General features: G+C 29.0%; 1 protein-coding gene and 3 pseudogenes across 1 annotated transcript in view; 2 read left to right on the forward strand and 2 right to left on the reverse strand.

The window, feature by feature from the left end:
- Positions 1-23360, forward strand: part of LOC145186670 (uncharacterized) — a 166711-nt gene that overhangs the window by 102689 nt on the left and 40662 nt on the right. Inside the window, exons 47-50 of the mRNA XM_090094553.1 lie at positions 677-746; positions 5842-5895; positions 21592-21637; positions 21878-22193. Coding sequence (XP_089950679.1) covers positions 677-746; positions 5842-5895; positions 21592-21637; positions 21878-22193 — 486 coding nt within the window. The remainder of the gene's footprint in view (positions 1-676; positions 747-5841; positions 5896-21591; positions 21638-21877; positions 22194-23360) is intronic.
- On the reverse strand, positions 9105-11537 carry LOC149884725 (uncharacterized; annotated as a pseudogene).
- LOC149884726 (uncharacterized) lies at positions 13964-18148 on the forward strand (annotated as a pseudogene).
- Positions 13989-14645, reverse strand: LOC149884727 (uncharacterized; annotated as a pseudogene).

Below are 23360 nucleotides of genomic sequence, written 5' to 3' on the forward strand. Positions count from 1 at the left end.
TGCACATGTCCCCAAAGATTCGCTTTTTGCATAGCCATTTGGACGTTTTCCCCAAGCATTTTGAGAGAAACATAACAGACGAGCATGGAGAACGTTTCCACCAAACGATTTCAACTATTGAGCATCACTACCAGGGGTAGTGATGCTCAATAGTTGAAATCGTTTGGTGGAATGATGGCTGACTTCTGCTGGCTGACCTACAATCCTGTTTAGTTTGTCTTTTGTCAATTATACACTCATATACCTTAACAACATCGCTTAGTTTTATTACAAAAATGGGAAAACCGGTACCTCTAGTATACCAAAAAATGGTTCGACCCTGACAATGCATTTGGTCTTCAGGGCAATGTATTTGGTCTTCAGGGCCATCCAAAGAACATTATTTTCGTTTCAAAAAACAACTTGTATAAAGTGAAAAGTGAAAAAATGTCTGGTAGTGTAAGAGATGGATGTGCAAAGATATTTTTTTTTTGCGAACCATGCTCGTTGCGTATTGTTACAGATCTTTTGTTTTAAACAATAGAAGTTAAATTGTATTAAAGTTAGTCGGATTCGTCGAATATTTTTGGACTCGCAAACCAGTCACATCAACTTTCTTTTACTTATTAAAGATTATAGCAATAAAATCAAGTTTTAAGCTTAATTTTATATTGCTAGAAATTCCTAATATTTTAAGAAATAACGCTCCACGACATAGGTGTGGAAAAAGGCATTCTCTTCAATTTACCCTTAGACCACAGGAACAGGTTAGACAGACACTTAACACAGATCTTTTGGGGGGCGAAAATCTTATCCTCATCCCCTAGTTTCATCTTGAAATAAGCATAATATAGGGTCTTAACTCGAGGTGTAATGGAACGCTCATCTCCTTTAAACATAAAACTCCCGCAAATGAAACAGAGCTTGTTAGGATCGTTATAGCACTTCCGTCTCTGAGACATTCCAAATAATCTGAAATAGCAAAAATAGTTATAAAATAGTAAGAATTATAATTCATCAAAACTGAAACTCAACATTTGCGCACATGAATTAAACGTTGGATGAAGAATTAGATAAAATCGCCAAAAACAAATTGGTTCATTTCAACAGTTAGAATTATCACCATTTTCACAAATTAGTTCTTCAGCTCAAGTAATAATAATGTTAAGTGATAATACATGATAATTACTTTAATATCAAGTCAAATAAATGTATTTGTCCTATACATTCATTAGACTAACAGCATCATAGAAATTATAACCATCGACTTCTCTTAGTATAAAGTATATGAAAAATGGAGAAATAAAAATTTCCATTTTACAAAAAAATGTTTCGACCTAGACTATCAAAACTATACTTTTTCTTTCATCATTCATTAAGTACTAAATGTTTTCGTTACTGTTTCTCTTGTATTAAAGTTCATGTCTGTAGTGCAATTGTTATCATTACGGTTTCTTCTGATCACTATTGTCATGCTATAAATAAAACAGAGTGCTGCTAGATCAGGTGTCAAGAAAATAACTATGCAAACTACAACTAATTCTTTATGCTCTACCAATATTAATAAGGTAAATTGTACAATGTTTACAAATGTGTAATACTAATGATAGACATAATCTACATAAATGATGAAAATGCTTCATACAAAGTATAAAAGTCATCAAGGTTTCCACTTTCCACCACTCAAAAAATAACTCATCGTTACCTCTCACTGATGGACCGATGTTTTTCATTTTGTCTTTCTAACTCTTTACTCCACAAAGCTTCATCTTGAGGTATTGCTTCTTCTTACATAATGCGTGCAGCATTGGTCATATCACTCCCATCTAATACAATCAAAGGTTTTTCATCTGACAAACTCCAGTCATTAAACAAGTATATAACATTAAAGCACTTTATAACAAGTTGGGAAACAACTTTTCCTGTATGGGGATGAGGCACTTCTATTACGTCCACAGTTGAATGACATCTTGAAATTTTAGACAGGTCAAAAAAGCTTGCCAAGTAAAGAGAACTTTTTTTGACCAGCAGTTTACACATAACGTTACTTTTCTTATATGTTTCAATTTTTCAATTATTAGCGCCATCTTCATTTTTTCAAGTTGCTTATTCAGTGTGACTGATCCTAAACCAAACAGGAAAAAAAATTTAACAGATTAGCTTAAAGTAAAGTTCAAGTTTTTCTTTAAATTTTTGTAATCGGATAATCTTTATTGTGCAGTACTTACATAATTGTATTTTACTGTTTAATCACTTGTTACTTCATTATTTTGTATTCGTTAATAACAATTGCTTTATATTTTTACAGCTTTACACACAATCAAATAGCATTAATGCTCCTCACCTGGATCTAAGAATTTCTAATAAAAGGCAGATAGCATATTTTTAAATTCAGGATTATTCACATACTGCATTGGTCAATCAGATTCCATAATCCGTGCATGAATTGCACAAATTTGGTCATTATACTCTACAGAATCTGTAAACCATTTACCGGCTGTCTTGTCAATAAACACCCGTAATGTATAAACTCCCGTAATATATAAACTTCCGTGATGTATGTTCTTTCAAACCTTCACAGGCTGAATCACTTAGTTTTTGTTTCTTTGCCAGATTGTTATCTCTCCATTCATTATCACTTATTTTAAATTCTTTATAAACTTCTGGATGACAAATTCTAAGGCGAGTACTTAAACTTGTCGTACTTGTCCCACAAACTTCAAAATCAAAAACTTTCAGAGTTATTGCCCACACATACTTTTACATTTCTGTGGCAAATTAGTATAAAAATCATGAATGACGTTTTCTCTTTTCCTTCCACGAAGACAAGGAGCAACAGTTACTCTTATAAAAAAGTTAATACTAAAGATGATTAACAAGTAAACGAACTCCTGCTTTACAGTTAGCGCTATGCTTTAAGTGTGACACGTCTTTGAAATGTTTTGTTTAGGTTTAGCTATAATTACCGCGAAGTAAGTTTGACAATAATACCTTCGATCTCTTGCTTATTTAGAAGTACAACATGCGGTATCCCAAATAGTATGAAGATAATCTTAATTATCGTTCCTTATAAAAAAAAAAAAAAAAATCTTTTTCGTTTTTATTTCGTTTTTTAACGTAAATTTTAGGTTCTTATTTCGTTTCTATTTTAAAAATGCCTTCGTTTTTATTTCATTTTCGTTGAGTTAAAATGTTTGATTTTCGTTATTATTCCATTTTCGTCAACGAAAACAACTGATTAAGACATTAGACCAGACTTCAGATTGTGTTTCACCAGCAAACTTAAAATTTTCCATTTCCGGGTTCTTATCTTACTTTACAGCATCCTAGTTAAGATATATTCCGTATTGATCTTGGGGAAGGATGACGCTTGATAATTGATAACTTAAAAACTTTTTTTTCTATCTGAAGAATTAGCTAGATAAGTTGCAGCCGAAAAGATGGAATTAAGATCATGCTCCATAATTAACTATTAACTAAACTACCTTTTAAAATTAGACATTTTAATACAGTAGAAACTTAGATATTGTAATAATTGATATCCAAAATCATAAGATATAGTTAATTGGTGCAAAGGATAGAAAGGGCCTTTCGATAATAAAGAATCTCATCTGGATTGCCATCTACACTCAAAATGTCGACTGGTCTAACAAATAGAGCCTTTTTTAGTAAAATCTCGGAATTCATTTAAAACAAGTTTTTCAAAATCCAGGGCGTGATTTAAGATAGCAATATAAGTTGGGACAGATTCCTAACAATCATTGGTTTCCCTTTACCATCTTTGTGCACACTTCAAATGCAGCATATACTGATGGGATCAACTTGTGTCGACAGGCAATGACCCAGTCCTGATCTGGTAGATTCGCTCGATTCTCCATACTCATGATCAGAGGTATATGCTTGTTTTTAACAGTCATACCGAAGGGGACCTAAAAGAATCTATTTAAAGATAAAAGAGATATCTTTTCATTTTGAGTAAAAGTATTCTCTATATAACCTCATTTTCAATAAATCCAACAAAGGAAAAACATTTCATATAGGCCTAGAAGTGACGCAATCGCTTCAAGACGTCCTGTGGTTTCTGTATGAACATTTCAATCAATACGTCGTGAATGTGTTTTGTAATCAAATTTGCCGTCTTTTTTTATATCTTTTGCCTTCAAGCATTGCACTGTTTCTAGGATTAAAACGGAGATATGTTCAACTTATTTGAAAGCCGTGATGTAATGCAAAACATAAACATAAATAAAGCAAATATATTGAAAGTGAATTTGGTATTTTGAGTAAATGCAGTTTAAAAGTTCATTTGAGCTGGTGAAAATCAGAATGGTGTAAAACAAAAAAAAAATTAATGACTTACACCAAACTCAAACTTAACAGAATGATGCATTGTAATAATAAATACCAATAATTATTCTGATTCTCACCAGCTCATTTAATAATTAAAGTTATCGTTAATTGCGTGATGTGTATTAGATATGATAAAAATGATAACAACTGTTACTTTTCAAGTGCGAATGCAGAACTTAATTTATAGGGATACAACGAGTCAGGATTTAGGTAAAGGTGATGTGCATCAATAAATGCAATTAATTATCAGGTTGCTGGTGTTGATACCAACCAAAAAAGTACTTTATGGGCCTTTTCCCTGCCGGAACCCAGCAATACTTTGAAATTTATTCATTCTTAAATTCATCGCAAATCGCTACGTCATAGTCCTTGTTTTTGCATTTTAAAGCTAAAGCAATCTCACTGTTGTGAAGTGTTATTTGAGTCCTAAAACTACTTTTCTAACACGAATCTGTTTTAAACGAGTGAAAGAGTTGGCAGCTCAATATATTTATCTTTTTTTATTTAATTTGGAATGGATGCAGTATCATTAAAAAAACTGAAGTTTTTATGATACTCTTTTTTTTCTCCATAGTTTTATGCAATGAATTATAAACTTAAAAACTTTTGCAACACAAAGCTTGATATCTTGTCCCTCTAGCCCCGTAGCAAATCATCACAAAAACTTATACCCTCCCCCTTTTTTGGCACGTGATAAAATATAGAGAATAACCTTGATACGAAAAATCAAAGTTGTTTATAGTTAGAAACGCATCTATTCTATAAACAACTTTGGCAGATATTTGAAAAGATATGTTTTTAACTTATAAAAGAATGGTTTTTACATGAGAATTCGATATATACACACATATATACATGAATACGTATATACATGAATATATGTATGTATATATTCATTTTATTTAAAACTTCAACAGGTTATTATTATTACAACAATCAAAAAAAAGGTCAGGAGCTCATGATAAAATGCCTAAAAGCTCTCAATCATCTTGTTCTTCAGATTCAAAGTACACCAAATCATGCAAATTCATCAATCACTGAAGCTGATAATTTTCTATTTGTCAAAGTTTTTTTCTTTGTGAAAATGGAAGAGGTAACAAAAAGCTTCTCTCTTTGATAGTAATTTAGATCCTTTGATGTCATCCTGTTACCCACAGACATTCAAAAGTCTTATGTGACATTTTAAAAACAATATTTTTTGTGAATCTGAATAAATATATAAATTACTCGTTTATTATGCATGCACTTTGAAATAATAAGGGCAAAAAGACAAAATACTAAGGATACTTAGATAAATCCTCCATTGTTGTTATTCTAGTACTTGTCATTAATTATGTATAACTTTTAGCGAATACTTAATAATTAAAACTTATTATGATTGACCCAATCAATCACTTCTAGTTTTCTAATTTTGTGAAACGCGATAAAGTTGCATTATTTATTTTAGTGAATAGCAAAGGTTTGTTGCAGATCTGTTGGCACTCAAAACCAGAAAATCAAGAAGAATCTTAGAATAAAGCATTTGTAAATCCAAAAATGATAATTTTTATGCAGATAATATTTTTGGTAAGTTTATTTTTAAAAACTTGTTTTAGTGATCAACTTACTTTTTTGTTTTTTCTAGTTTTTATCTTGATTTGTTTCATATTTTTATTCTTTTATTCTTAAAAGCATTTAAAAAATCTTTATGATAACATGAATTTAAATTTAAAGTAAAATTTGAAGAAAGTGTTGAAAGTAAATTTAAATAGTCTTAAAACGAAATATTATCACGAAAAAATACGTTAAGTAAATTCTATAAGATTGACCATCTTTGCAGCGAAATTATTCCTCATCGAGATTTTTCTAAATTCCAATTTTAATCATTAAAATATACTTCAAAAAGAGTTTCTATTTTTAAATGTAATATAATTTAAGTTAAACATCAGCGTTTGGTTTTTCCTTTAATAACGAATAATAACGAATAATAACGAATAATAACGAATAATAACGAATAGGGATGGCACTTTTACTTATTTTGATATAAAAAAATTTACTTTTAAAAAAAATTACATAACTTAGATTAAATTATGAAATATATTTACATTTTAAAGTAATTCATTTTTTAAAAAATAACATTATATTACATATAAAATTACTTACATAAAGTTAATTTTAAAAGTGCTTAACTTATTAAAAACTTATTAAAAATGCGTTATTTTTTTATTGCAAGTAAAAGTAGTTTACATAAGAGAGTTATTTACTTTTTGTAAATTACTTTTAAAAGTAAGCCGCGTGAAAGTAATTTACTTTAAAAAGTAATTTAGACATACACTTATACAAATAGCTTGTATCGAAATTTAATTTACTTTTTACATGTCAAAGTTAATTATTTTTGAAAGTGATCTTACGTAAATATAAGATTTTTAAAAAGTCATATTTATTTTAAAAAATGAGAGAATAGGAAAGACTTGTACGAATGGACCTAGTACTGAATAAACCCTTTTAAAAATAAGAACTTAGAGCCCAGTTAGATGTATTTTTGTCATCAAAAATAAATCACCTTTACACAATGTCTCTTCAGTATGTCTAGGTTAAATTTATTCGAAGAAAAGCAGTAGTTGTGGAAGTTTTCTAATTTTTCAAGGAAAATGTAATTTTTTTACTTTTCTGAGTTTTCATTTACAAATTTTTTTCAAGGAGAAGTTAACTCTTAATATTAATAATATTATAGATATATATTTTGGATTTCGGATAATAGTAGAAGGAAAGTTATCTGAGGTACAGATTGTTGTAATTATATGGGTAACATGTGGATATTGATAAATGTACTGAATGAACCACCATTGATGGTACTAAATGGACCGGACCATCTTCCGATATGAGCATTTATTGCGTTTCTGTTTGTTATTTACTAAAACAAAATACTTGCGCTTTTTTAATAAAAACAAGTTGTGAAAGTGTGACTAATAAATTATACTAAAAAAAAAAAAACTTGAGTATTGGAAGGCAGCTAAATTTAGAATACAAGTTATTCATTAAGGTGATAAGTTTTGTTTTAACATATTCCTGTTAGGAATATTATATTTCATACAAAGCAAATAAAGCATGCACAAGTGCAGATAATGCAAACCTATATGTTTGTGATTACTGTAATTTCACTTCCTGATTGAGACTTTCGTCTGAAGTTGTAACAATTATTTCAACTTACATTATTTTCGCAGTTAGAAAAATCTAGATTGTCTCAACATACTCTTTTCTTTTTTTTAGGCTCCCGTTTATCACCCTTATGATGAATAGATTTAAATCAAAAAACACTTTCTAACATATAAGAGTGTAAAAAAAAAAAAAAAAGATCTTGGGCTTAAGAAACTATAAAACTCATGGTTTATTAAGATTCATTTTATGTTAATTTTCACTAGGATAACAATAATATCATTCAATATTGAAACATCAATATTCCCTCATTGCTGTACATAATTCAACATTTTATTTATTACAAGTTTACTGCCAGTCCTTTTAGTACAAGATCGGTCCATTTAGTACAATCAGTTGTACTGAATGGACCATTAAACAATTTAGTACAGATCATGTTTATGACATTTTTTAAGATGTTGTACTTGCTCAATGGTTTACACCTTTCAAGGATAGTTAGTTAAGATATAAATCTTCTGAAGTAAAAAACCCGCCATAGTTATTCACAAAATAAATATTAATCGCATTTATAAAAAAAGTCTAATTTTGTGGTCCATTCAGTACAAGTCTCCCCTACTGCATCGCAATATGAAATTACTTTAATGCGTAAAAGTAACAAAAATTAATATAGGCAACTTAAATGAAAACTATTTGAAAAAAAAAAGAAGCTACCATTACAAGCAAATGTAAGTTTTTGTCATTAAAATAATATACTTTACTTAGTAAGTAAAAAGTAAGTTATTTTAGTTACTTTTATCAAGTAACAAAGTCATTTTATGTTGTTTTAACATATTGATTGGTAAGAAAAGCAGCGTATTAAGGAGAATTACCTGCTTCTGGGTACTTCTGGGTTATAATGTTAGGAATTATACTGCATGTATGCGGACCGTTTTTGTGGAGGGGTTTTGTAAAGTGGGGGCAAATTTAATAAACATGATGGGTTTCTTCCTATCCATGCCAATCCTTGAATACGTCACTTTTCCGATGGAGCGCACTTTTTCGAAAACTTCCTTTATATTGCGCTTTTTGATCAAACATTATTTTTTATGGTGATATAACGCATCAGCGTTAATAATCCCTTCCGGCGGCAAAGTAATATTATGCCGAAACACGAACTCTTTTTGGAGGTGCAAAGAATTGCCGTCCGCCTCCCAAAATATTTTTGCGGGCAGAATGTTTTTGCCTCTTCCTACAGTAGCTTCCGCAAAATAAATCTTCAAAAAACATCCCTTATTAGGTACAACTTAAAAAAAAAGCTCCTTATATTAAAAAAACAGCCCCATAAATCGCTGGTGTGTGAGGAAGCCTAACCACGGCTCTGTTTGCAAATGCTAAAATGTTTAGGAACTACATAAACAAGATATCAAAAAAAAAACACAAACTAATAGTTAAAACAAACGCTATAATGTGTTAAAGTAATCGCACAATTTTTTTGGTTTGTCAAATCGCCGAACCCCGCATTGGCATTTTTAAAAGACATTTCATAATAAAATGTATAAAATTTCTTCCACATATCACATTATAAAAATATAAAATACAAACTTCATAAGTGAAATATAAAAATATGAAAAATATAAAATACAAACTATATAAGCGAATTACTTCCGTTCTGAGTTACATTAAATATCAAGTTTTAAAGTAAGTTTAATCATATCTTCTCTTTAAGTAGCGTTGAATAACGTAAGTTTCTTGAGCTCATGTTACATCTTTCTTTTTGATGAATAAAGTTAGCAACACTGAATGAGAATTCTGGCCCTACCGAACTAGCAGGCGAAGTACAAACCACTCTTGCTTCAGAGGCTAACATTGGAATATCTTTTTCATATTTGTACCAAAATTCATCAAACTTCCAATATTTTTGTTTTAAAGCGTAATTTATAAAAGATAACTCTTCTTTGATGTTTCGCTTTGATTGTGTTTTTTCTATGCTTAGATTGACAATGTTGCAAGTTTAGCAAATCCATTTTTGTGGTTCACAGACTGTTCAGGTGAATCTTGAAGTTCGAATCGAACATCTGAACCTGTCTCTTCTAAAAATGAAAATAAGTAATAATATTGGTCAATATGCAAATCTTTTTATAGAAGTACTTTAAAAAATTATTTACATAAGTTTAAATATATTTAAATTTAAAAACAAATAATATTTTATAACTAACAACTTCTCGGCTGGTTTTGGTCATTTTGCAAACAAGTGCTTATAAACGTTGACCTTCGAGGATATTGTCGGAGCATTGTATTCGAAAATGTTTTCAATAGTTTACTTTCTGCTTCCTGATATTCTTTTTCTGTAAGACACTCGTTAGTTCTTGGATCAAAGAAACATGCCAGCAAAGTTTGTAACTTTTGTTTTGGAGATATGTTTTCAATAAAGTATACCTTCATAAACTTGAGAAGACTGCTTCGTAACATGTTTTCTTTCTCGACCAAAGAAGACGATTGCGATAGAAAACATTTAGCTGAAGATTCATTTTCAAGAAAGTTCATTAATGCATTTTGGAAAAATTTGGCCGACGAAAGTGTTGGAAAATTTCTAGGGAAGAAGTTTAGTTGCTTCAAAGAATGGTGCAAGATTATAGTGTAAAATTTCTAGGAACTTCCAATCTTCTGATAACAGATTTAGTTTCTTGAGCTTACTAACTTGTTTTTCTGTTAACCCATTGATAGTACCAGGATCTATAGTAATTTTATTATAAACATTTTTAGCTTTAATTATCTTACTAATCATAAAAAAAAGTTGAGTTCCAAAGTACATGAAAATCTGACGATAAGTTATTTATTTTTAGCCCCTCTTTCTTAACCTAATCATAAACAAATGATTGTAATATTGAAGACCTTTTAACTAGAGCTATAGTTTTTCCTAAACTAAATAAAATGATGGATGAAAAGTTAAATAACTGATTAACAGTTTCATCTGTTGATGCTTCTTCCTCCTCGCTACTTTTATCATCATTCCAGCTCACGTTTTCCGTTTCATAAGTACACGCATTTTCTACTTGATTGTTTTCATCGTGCATTCAAGGTGTTCGCCCGACGATATATTTTCATTAAACTCGATATCGCTTTCATTGTAGTTATTTAAAATGAGATTTAAGTTATGACAAACGCATGAAAGCCGTAAAGCCGTAGATCTCATCGTCTTTTTAATGTCTTCAGCGTTGTCTGTTGTTATTATTAAATAACTTTAGTATCAATTTCAAGTTTAGTAATTTCTTTTTGTACGAATGCTGTAAGTCTACTACTTAATTGTCTTCCGTAAAATCTACGAAAGCAAACTATACTAGATTTGTATTTAAACTTCTTTGTTAAATATTGCGCTGTTATGCAAAGCCAATAGGATCCAACCCTATTTTTCCACAAATCCGTTGCTAGAGCAATATGGTTAACTGATTTAAGTTTAGCTCTAAGATCGTTCTTGTATTTATAGTATTGCTTTCTCAATCGCTTTGCTATTGTCTTTCGATGAGGCGGTTTGTAAAGTGGAGCAAGAATGTTTAGAAGGCGTTGCATACCAGGTTTATGAAAATCGTTAAAAGGACGGCCATCTTGAATAATGCAATTTATTACGGCTTCATCTATTTTATCTTTTTTCTGCATCCCAACTAATTTATCTTAAACGAGTAATTTTTTTTTAGAATCGTAAAGGTTATCAGATTTTTTGTGAACATGGAAAATATGTTTTCGTAGATTTGGTTCAGGTCCACAAACAAGGTTTCCATTCTCCGGGCACATCAAACAAACATACTTATTTGTGTTGGCAACAAATGAAAATAGGGTCTCAATATGCAATGCTTTTATTTTACGGACTGACTTTATAACTTGATCATCGTCGGTATCAAAGTTCGAACCTACAGCACAAACAATAGTTTATAAAAATATATTTCAAGTATCAACGCAATTTAAAGACTGATACAAATACATGACTGTACAGCAAATATTTATTCTGGATCATTTACTTTCTTTGACCTTTCTGCTTTCATTCCCAAGTTCATCTTGATATTTAAATAAAATTTACAAACATACCTGAATATGTAGTATTGTTACCAGATAGACGTCTTGCTTCAACAGTTGGCGTGTTTGTTTCAGATAAAGACAAACATTTCTGGCGATGCATGTTGATAAAGTTTTGCGTTCCAAATAAAGGTCTTTTAGATAATTTTCTTTTTTTGACTTTTTTTCCAGTCATTGTTGTCGAAAAAATTAAACAAAATTAATATAGTGCTCGCCTTGTTTACGAGAAGTCTCAGATTCAAATCGTAAATAAAGATCCTGATAGTAATTTAATTTAATTAGTTTCCTCAATTATTTTTATGGTTTTGAAGTCTCACACAGAATAGTTGGATTTATGGAACATAAAGTAATTAAACGACCAGTTTGTAACATAATTAAAGAAAAAGTAGAACGTGAAAAAATTTTGATATTTAAAGTTTGCCTAAGGAATGATTTAATAATAGAAACTTGATTCAGTTATGTAACGTAATTTCAATCAAAATTGTTACAACTGTCGTAATTAAAAATTGATTTACCCACAAACGATTACAATTAGGAAATCATCATGATCACATTGAATCAAGAACAAGTTATCTAAACTTAAAAAAATCTCCTCACTAAAGTTTCGGCTCATTTCGGTTTTGATTTGAACAGAAATTTTGGCCGTAAAGTAAAAAGTTGTCGAAGCAGATATTTTTTGTTCACTAAATTGATTGTCAAAAAATATTTTTTCCTACGCGCCAACAAAACATATATATATATATATATATATATATATATATATATATATATATATATATATATATATATATATATATATATATATATATATATATATATATATATATATATATATATATATATATATACTTATATGTGATGGATAGCTTTTAATGAGATATTTTCAATAATTCTTGTGTGTAATGAATAAATTTTTTTTTTAATTAAGAGTTTTCCAGTGTTTTAAGTATTAATTATAAGCAGGAATTTACCTAGACGGCAATAAGAAACGGAGTTGTTAAAAAGTTGTTAAAAAGTGAATTAAGTTTCGAGTGTCTTTTTCAGTCACATCAACATTAAAGCGTGACTCGCTTATTTCAATATACATACACACATACATATACATACATATACAATTATATATATATATATATATATATATACAATTATATATACAATTATATATACAAATATATGTATATATATATATATATATATATATATATATATATATATATATATATATATATATATATATATATATATATATATATATATATATATATATATATATATATATATATATATATATATATATATATATATATATATATATATATATATATATATATATATTCGTTCCAAACTTTATAACTGTAATTCCGTAACGGAAAGAGCACGAACAATCAATGGCGTTACAGATTTAACAATTTCAATATTTTTTACCTGTGAAAATGATAAAAATGTTGAAGCGGTTTTTAATGACGATACTTGAGGGATATTTTTGGAAAACTATCCGATATAAATGAACAAGAAAAATTATAAAGGGAGATTTTTTGGCGAGATATATCATTGAGATGTCATTTTGTCGATATGATAATATTTATCTCTCCAAAAAATTTATTTATGTTGCGAGAAAGCTAAAATGCTGGCCAGTTTTAATGGCCTTATTATAATCTGTTTTTATATGCTCTTATTTTATTTAGTGTCCCTCCTTAATTTTTTAATAATAAAAACATTTATAGATAAAACCTTAAAAAAAAACTACTCATAAATTTGCCTTTCAAAGAATCTCTTCTTCCTAAATGGGTGTCTCCAAGGGTAAATACGTCTTCTCCTTACTACTTTGTTTAGGCTATTTCTAAATTGGTTTAAGAAAGAAACCCGAGAACCTTACTCAAATATCTCCCTGACAAAAAATTCCCCTGGAAAGAGTTTGATCAGTAAAACTGTTAATAGCCAATTAACATTCAAATAATTTCTCCATGAAATGATGACAGCTATCTTAAAGATCATAAACATAAATTCAGACACATTGATATATGCATAAATATTCATAGACAACAATTTAAAATAGACACAATACTAATGTCAGTAATTAAAATGGCTTTTTTCTGTTTTGTAAAATGCTCCGACGTGTTTGGGCTTATATTGATCAAATTTCATACATAACTTGCCTATGATGTCCGACCAAGTTTTTGTTGGCTTTATTTGGAGGACCTCAGCTGATGTGATATGCAAGGTTACTATTTTTCTTTACATACTTGACAAAATAATTTCAATAGGATTGAGATCAAGTGATCTTGCAAAATATGATATGATTGTTGCACTGTTCTTAGTAAATCAGTGAGAAATTGATTTTGTCATGTGAGCAATTGCTCTGTTTTGTTGAAATTTCCCGGTTTGGTTATCATTATCATTCATTATCGCTTTTTCAAGAGCAACTTGTAATGGGTCAATTTTCATTTTTCTTTTCATATTATTTGGCGATGAAGTAATCATCTGAGGTGTGTAATTAAACTTATAACTGTTTCATTTTCTGTTAAAGTCAAATTATTTTTTGAACTTGATACTCTAATCGAATCTTATTTCTTAAACTTGATGCTCTAATCGCTTATATTTTCAAGTGCTCTGTGTTAAACTGGATGCTGTGTTTCAAAAATATCGCATTTTATGTTTGAACTAGTTGATTTTACCCCAATGACATCTTTTAAAAACATTAATTCTGTGAAGAATTTGCATGATGGTAGTTGTAGCTCCAGACATGGTCGTCTTTTTTGACGATTCAAGCATCTACGAAATTTTTCTCTCAATTTTGTCCATGCTGAAATCAAAGTGTTTTCTACGCACAGAAAAAAAAAACAAACAAAAATAGGTTATGTTATATAAAATAGGTTACGTTATTTTATTATTTAGACATATTTTTGTTGAAATTTACTTGGCAAAGTAAGTAACTACCTTCTACATTTAATAAAGTAGATATCTGCCTCCATGCTTCAACTTTTAAAGGTGTTTCGTTATATGCGCGAGTTGCTGTGTCCCATAAACATAGAAATTTTCTTACTTCTATTAAATGAGCCTCCAAGTTTGTTGGAATATTTTGTATTCTTGAAAAATCCATATTCAATTCGGTCATTGTTAAATTAAATTTATAATAATCAATATCGTCAATCGGACAGTGCACTTCAAAGTTTAATATTTTAACGTTTTATTCGGGTTTTTTATACAATTTAAAATTAGCAGTAAAACTAACATAAAGTTGCAATTGTGAGTAACTAAATATGTTAATGATTTCCATTTTGATTCATAGTAAAAAATTAAAAATATACGCGTAAATAACTTTAATGTAATTGAACCCGTCGTTTCGAAAAGGGCACAAGTCACACTTTTTTCGAATTTCACTTTTTTGAGCCATTTTATTTATTGAAATGTTTTACATGTTTCATTTGAAAAAGGAACATTGCCATATACCACAAGTCAAATTTTAAGCCAAATGAAAATTAAAGTCAACTTGAAAATGGCACCAGTCCTGGACTTATGCCGCTTTCACGTGAAACGAAGCGCAACTGTCAAATGTAACATCACTTTATGGAGATTATATGGATAACGTTTAACATCACGAAAATGGAGAATCGCGAGCTTGCCGAAAATGCTTATAAATATAGAAAAAGAGTGTCTGGTATAACAAATAGTGAAAAATATAAACATATTAATATAAAAAAAGCTAAAATTGCTGGAGAAGCTCATAAAAACCACAAAGGGAATGATGTGGCACCAAGACTTACAGAAGCTTCTTGCAGGTTAGTTTTTCCATCTTGTTATTTTGTTTATTTACTCATGATTTTTTACCACCAATAATTAGCAGTAAATGAATACCTTAAGGTAATAGTATAGTTCTTATATTATTACCTCAAGATAATGTTTATTGTTTTCTTTGTTTGTAGATACAATTTAAAATGTATGGAGCTTATATCTGAAGATGCTATAAAAAGTACTATACAGTTTGTTAACAAATTTGATAGCAAAAACGCCCTAGACACATACTTGCATTCATTAATTGAAAAGAAGGATATACAGAGAAAACGTCGTAGATCCGAAGAACCTAAGAAAAAAGAATTTACCTTTATTTATCACATTAAGATAAATGGTGTAAGAAAAAAAGTGGGCAAGAAAGCTTTTTGCAGTATGCATGGAATTTCAATGAAACAAGTTAGACGTTTATGTGTTTTCTTAAAAAGAAACGAGCAGCCCATTGATCACTGAGGTAAATCTGAGGGATCACGAAGCAACCCATTGCCTGGTGATACATTAATTAAAATACAAGAGCATATTGAGTCATTTCCTGTTAAACATGTGCACTACTATAATAAAGATGCATCATCTAATTATTTAGATAAAAAACTGAATGTAAAAAATATACACACATACAAACAAAAGTATCCAGATTATCCTCCCAGCAAGCACACAACGTTGAAACAAAGTTGAAATAACGTTATTTCAACGTTGTTTCAACGTGTGCTTGCTGGGCTGTTAAATGTAAATTTTACTTAAAAAATTTCCAGGAAAATTTTAGCTTATCATTTGGTAGAAAGCAAATTGATGTCTGTGGACTGTGTGAAGAGTTTAAGATTAAACTAAAAAATCCACATATTAATAAAAACGCAAAAAGAATCTATCAAGCAGATATTGAGATGCATAAAAGACAAGCAAATAAGTTTTACAAAAAATAAATGTGTATGGGATTGAATTGATTTTATGCAAAATTTGCTACTTCCACATATCCCTGTCCAGGAGATTTTTTATCTACGTCAATTATGGCTATATGAGTTTTGCATATATGATCTTAAAACAGGTAAATCAGTATTTTATTCTTATTGTGAAGGAGTTGCTAACAAAGGTCCCAATGAAGTCTATACTTTTGTGCTGGATTATATTAAAAAATATATTGGCAATGGTGCCAAAGAACTGCACCTATTTTCAGATGGTTGTGCTGGCCAAAATCGGAATCATGCCATGGTCCGGGTTCTTTTATCACTGGTAGCTGAACTAGGTAGCAATATAAATCAGATACAGTATTACATACCTAAACGAGGTCACTCATTCCCGCCAAATGATAGAATGTTTGGGACAGCGAAAAGACATAATCGAAAAAATGACAGGATTTACACACCAACTGAGAATGAAAATCTTATAGCTGGGGCTAACGAAAACTTTAAAATAAGAAGGCCTAAAACTGAAGATACTACCCACCCATTATAAGACGACTTTAAGACGTATGTAACTTGTCTTTAACTCGTCTAGACGTCTACAACTAATTAAAGACGTGTTTAAGACGGCTTTTCAACACCTCATTAAGACATCTTCCAACAACCAGTTTAAGATGTCCTTAAGACATCTTAACAAGATGTCTTTCGGAACAACAAGTTTAAGATGTCCTTAAGACATCTTAACAAGACGTCTTTTGGAATAAGCAGATTAAGATGTCTTTAATCGTGGAAGTATTAGAGATGGACGTGCAAAATTTTTGTTTTTTTGCAAACTATGCTAGTTGCGCATTCTTAAAAATCTATTGTTATAAACAATAATATTTTAAGAAATAACGCGGATGATGAAAAGAAATTGAGATCATTTACTTGAATACATTTATAACTTGAGAGGTAATAGTTAATACGAAATATAAAGAAGTTTTGTAGCTACCTAGAGCACAATGGCTCCATGTTTAGTGAACTACTCCATCTACCATATCGCTGCAGTCTTCTGGTTTATGAATATTAATAAATTTTCTATTTGGGCTAGCTCCATTAGACTTTATAGCCCTTAGTATAAGTCCAATGGATTCTATATCCAATGGATATATATAGTATAAGTCCAATGGATTCTATATCGTATATATATATATATATATATATATATATACATACACACACGTCTTTTTAAGCCGTCGTTAATACGTGTTAAATAAGAAAACTTGAATACGTTTTAAATAAGACGACTTACTGTGTTTCATTTGAGACTAGTTTAAGCCGTCATTAAGATGTGTTAAATAAGACAACTTTAAGACGTTTTAGTTAAGACGGCTTACAGTGTTTCATTTGAGACCAGTTTAAGACAACTTTAAGATGTCTTAAATAAGGCAATTATAAGATGTCTTAGATAAGACGACTTACTGTGTTTCATTTGAGACCAGTTTAAGATATCTTTAAAACCAATTTCAAGACATCTTCAATTTGTCTTTAAGACGACTTGTTGTTGGGTGGGTATTGACATAAAAAAATGGTGGCCGAACCATTATAAGAAACTAGTGCTATCTGTGGATTCCTATGGCAAACGAATACCCAAGGACAAAAAAGTAACTTTTGGATTTTACCTTCTCTAAAACCACACCTGGTCTAGTGACAACACGTGAATCAATAGATTGCTTTGTCAGTCATCATTTCCAGCTCTTACAAAGGATGGGTACCAAGCCGTCGTTACCATCAAGTAATACTCCTGCCTATGCTGGCAAAGAGCCAATCAATGAAAAAAAAATATCAGATTTGAAAAAAATAGAAAAATATATTCCATATTCAATAGCAGAGTATCAAAACTTCTATACAGAAGTTTTGCATGGCCAACAATTTCAACAAACAATGAATATCAAGAAATAAAAGATAATTAACTAAAGATTTTTCTGAAAGTCATTGGATTTGTATGTAAAAAAAAGAATTCATTTTGAAAAGGGCATTAGTCCAGAAGTTTAAGTTAAAAACATCTGTATGATTTACAAAATTTTTTTAATAAATAAAGTTCACAAAAACTCTCTATGTTTTTTATTTATCTACTCCTATATTTAGTTTTATAAGCACCGTAGACTTTTTTGATAAGAAACTTATTTTTGTTGATACTAAAAAGTTTTAAATAACGGACTTGTGTCCTTTTCGAAATGACGAGTTCAATTAAATATAGACATAATTATATGAAAATAAATATTTTTGACAAAATTACGAAATTAAGGTTTATGACAAAGTTACGAAAATGGAAAAATTCTTGGAAACTTTTACACTTTCTTGTTTTTATTTTTCGAAAATTGTTGCAAGGTGATTGGCTGCTCCTTTAGCTATTTGCTTATTAACGGGAAAAAGTTGATTTGAGATAAACCTTTTCCCGAGACAGATGTGATGGGAAAAACTAAGCTGCGGGAAAATTAAATTACAAACTGCGAATGCTCACTTGATTAATTTTCCCATCCCTTTCCCGTTCCCGTAACTAAACAGATAAGTGGAAACTCACCTTAAATTCTTTTTCATCGATACGGAGCACCGTCTTGTTTCACCACCGCGGTGGTAAATAAAAACAATCTGAAACGTAAGAGAAAACTTAACTTGAAATCTTGAAATAATCGGGGTAGTTAAAGCGAGTCAAATTTTATCCGAGAATTCCAACAAAATTTCTAACTTTGACAATCTATAACTTAGGTTTTGAATGAGATGAAATAAATTTACAAAAAGCATATTACAAAATATCCTTGATTTAAACATGATTATAGATCAAAAGAGCTAGAACATTTATAAAGTGTTTAAAGCTGATAATTTTATAAAAAACATGTTATATTTACTCAAAATTACTGTTACCCACTTATTAAGTAAAAGTACTCAAAAAAATGAGACGCTGGGAGTTGTAGCTCTTTTTCTTCTTTTTTCTAAATGAATTTTCTATTGTTTAAATGTCTTTGCAATAATTAAGATATTACCAGCGCCAAGCAAGGTCTAAATTAAAAAATAGAGTCCGAGAACACGAGATTTCACAGGTCTGGAAATTATAGCTAATGCGCAAATAAACGCGTTTTTACATTAAAATATCTAATGGTTTATTGCAGACGTATTTACCGGAAATTTCTCGATTGTTTAGACTAATAACCGACTGACGGTAGTTTTATGAAAAGCACTTTAACTACGCTGATTATTCTAAAACTTAATTCGAAATATAGAAAAGTTCGAAAACTTAATTCGAAATATAGAGAAATATAGAAATCTCCTAAATAAATAAAACAAGCTGTAAATGCAAATTTGAGAAAAAAAAGAACTGCTATAAATAACTTTCCAAGCTTTTCTTTGAGCATCAAATGGGTTGCAGGATTCTGTTACTTTGGTTGTATAGCGCCTCAAATGAACATGTTTATGATGGAGACAAGTTTTTGATTTGACATTGATTATTGATAGGCCAGTCCTTCACCATCTGAAAGGTCTTCAAAATATGCAATTTCAAGCAAGAATGTGTATAATGTCAAATAAAATTCACTTCCTAGTTGAATTCCTGATTCTTTGCCATGATTTAGAAAATGAACATACAAATAAGACTCAGTAATTATTTAATCTAAAACTTTAGTTTTCTTGCAACACATTAATGAGATGATAACAATATTATCTTTAAACGAAAATATTTTTTTACAAATTTTCTTCTTTTATACCAGACAATATCCCTCAAAAACGTCAAAAAAACCAACACAAATCTGAAGTTAACACATGCTTAAAATCATTTTTGTAACAACTATCAAAATTATTAACTCCGTAATGCTCTAGCAATTTTTTGGAACAGAACTACAAAAACTAAAATAATTTTTATGCTTAATAAATTACAACTGATTTCACATAACTATATTTAGACAGCTAACTATATCTTAATAAAAACAAAATTTATTTTTAAATTTGTAACATTCTGCAACTTTGAATTGGGTTATCTTCTCTTTATCTTTGGATTCACTACCCTGAAAAATGGTCAAATACCAATTTTCAGTCGATATCTTAAACTATAACTTGAATTATTCAGGAAAAGGTACCACGAAAGTATCCATAATGGAAAACATGGACCAAAAGAATGGTATTTTCAATGTAATGTTAAAAATAGTATATCTTTATAATGATTCAAAATACCAAAACCATCTTTTTCATTAGGATGGTTTAACATCTCTTCATTTCTATGAAAAAAATTTTCATAGAAATGAAGAGATGTTAAACCATCCTAATGAAAAAAGTTTTCTTCCAAAAAAAGTTTTCTTCCGCTAGAATTTAAATTTTCAAGAAAAGGTGTTGCTATAAAATCCATCATAGCTGACATTTACAAAAAATTTTGCATTTTAGGCTAAATTTTAAAACATGATCCTTTTGAACCATTTGGAAGTGAGAGTTCAAATTTTGTATTTTTTAGTATTTTATTGATAGATGCTACTAGTAAAATTTAATGAGAATCTGAAGGAGTGGGTAGAAAATTTAAAGTTTTAGTCCCACTTTTTCATGGAATTACTCTTAATATTTTTGTATACTTTTTTTTGAAATATAGCAATAATAATGACAAGGTTATGTATTATTTGGACAAGGTTATTATGTAAGTGTTGCATTACATCTGCCAAAAACTTAAGGTCTAGTAAGAAATTCTTATTGATAAGAATTGCAAAAATTATTTCCCCTCCATTAAAAACAATTTATTCAAATAATTCAGTAGCATTTTTAAGGTCATCATTACTTAAAGGCAACTGTACCATGCCATGTAATGGCAAAACACTTGGTTTTTTCAAATAATTTATGTAGTTTTTAAACCGTTTTTTAGTTTTTATACTTTATCAATTTTAGAATATATTTTTTTTTATTATGAAATTAAATAGTTTGTTATAAATACTGTAAATTTAAAATATTAGAAATTTAGTTTATCAATAAATGTTAAGTTATTTCCTCAATTTTGTTTTCTTAATTGTAATGATTATTTTTATTAATTTTGTTGTGGTTGCAAAGTGGTTGACATTTTTTAGATATCTACATTCATACATACAAACGTACATACATACATACATACATACATACATACATACATACATACATACATACATACATACATACATACATACATACATACATACATACATACATACATACATACATACATACATACATACATACATACATACACACACACACACACATACATACATACATACATACATACATACATACATACATACATACATACATACATACATACATACATACATACATACATACATACATACACACATACACACATACATGCATACATTATAAAAGTAAATAATAACTTTTATGTAATTTCTAGGGATTCATTTATACGTCAGCCAAATATTTTGATCAAGAAAAATCTAGTAAGTTTATACTTATCAAAATGTTATGTAAATCCATCAAATATTTAAAAATTAGTTCCAATTTGCTCTTCTTTTTTTAAAATTTTCAATCCATTAAAAAAATCAAAAAAAAAAAAAAAAATCAATCCATTTAAAGACATGCTTTCAATTTAAAACAATTTTGTTTAAAAGAACCTTTCTTATTGTACTTCACTTTTTTATATACATCTGTCTCTTTCTTTTTTTTTTGTCATCTTTTAGTCTCTCCTGGATTAATTCGTGAGATTTTTAATGGCATTGACGAAACATTAGGTATTGATGGATTAAAGACAAATCAAAAATACCCTGTAAACCCAGATAGCTATGGAATTATTAATGTTTTTGATGCACCACAAAATGTTGGTGACTTTTATGGACAAAGAATTCGTGGTTGGTTTCTCGCTCCCCAAACTGGGAGTTATACATTTTACAGCTCTTGTGATGATGTTTGTGAGTTGTACTTAAGCAATGACACTGATCCAAAAAACAAAGTATTGATTATCAACCAAACACATGATACAAGGTATAAAACATTCAAGTAAGTTTTTTATGCTTATTTGTAATTTATTGATTTACTTCTTATATCTCTTATGTTAATATACCAAAATACTGTTATATAAATTGAAGATAGAAAATGTTAAAAGCTATTCACTAACAATATTTTGACTGCAACTTGTTTTTTGTTAAACAAATATTTAAATATTTGAACTGTAAAGTTAAATCCTTTAACTTAAATTTTATATTCTCAAATTTTGTCTCAACATATAAATCTTCAAATCTCAAAAATTATATAATATGTATCTTATAAATTTTATACTGCAATTTCAATCAAATTAAGCATATACAGATTTGTTTATTCCTATTGTTTTTTTTCAAAGCATTGATGAAATCATGTACGATATTGAAATGGAGTTTTTATTACATAACTAAAAAACAATTTCTCTACATATGATATTAAATTGAAGTTCACTAATTCAATAAACTTCTGAGTTTACCAAAGTGGTGTCCACTCCACTCTCTTCACAATAGAACTGGTAATGATATCTACATGAATCAACATTAAATTAATTAACAAAATAAATTGTTTTAATAAGTTAATAATCAGAATTGAAAAATTTGTTATTTTCAATAAAAAGCTGTATGTAAATATCACTTCTGATTAGTATAGAATTGGATTTTTTTAAAGATTTTAAAAGGATTTGAAAGTTAAGATATAAATGAAAGGGTTGAAAAGCATAAAGCAAAACATTTGAAGATTATGATGATTCTAATAGTCTTAACAAATGAAAAAATGAAGATTTTTCATTTGTAAGGGTTGCGTAAGAAATGCTATGAAGTAGATATAAAAGATGCCTTTAGTTTGAACAAGTTACCTGAAATAAGTGTTACATCGGAAATATTATCCTATATCCAAAAGGCATTAAAAAACCATTAAACACAAGAACAATCTTATATTTGAAGGGTTATAAAAAGAAAAATCACAATTGCTTTTTCATTCCAAAGTTGCATGACAATAGGGAATCTTATTTAACATTGGGTTTTATGCAACCATGAAAATATTTAAATCTGAAAAGTATGATAATTGTTTTGTAATGTCAAAGTTGCTTGTCAACAGGAACTGTTAAAACTTAGGGCTTTTTTAAACTTACTGGAATAGATTTGTGAATTTTGTATAAATTTTTTGAATAAATCAATACTTTTGTAG

Source organism: Hydra viridissima, unplaced genomic scaffold (genome assembly GCF_058129835.1).
Source record: "Hydra viridissima isolate aposymbiotic clone 2 unplaced genomic scaffold, HvirCarnegie_v1 scaffold_8, whole genome shotgun sequence".
Classification (NCBI taxonomy): domain Eukaryota; kingdom Metazoa; phylum Cnidaria; class Hydrozoa; order Anthoathecata; family Hydridae; genus Hydra; species Hydra viridissima.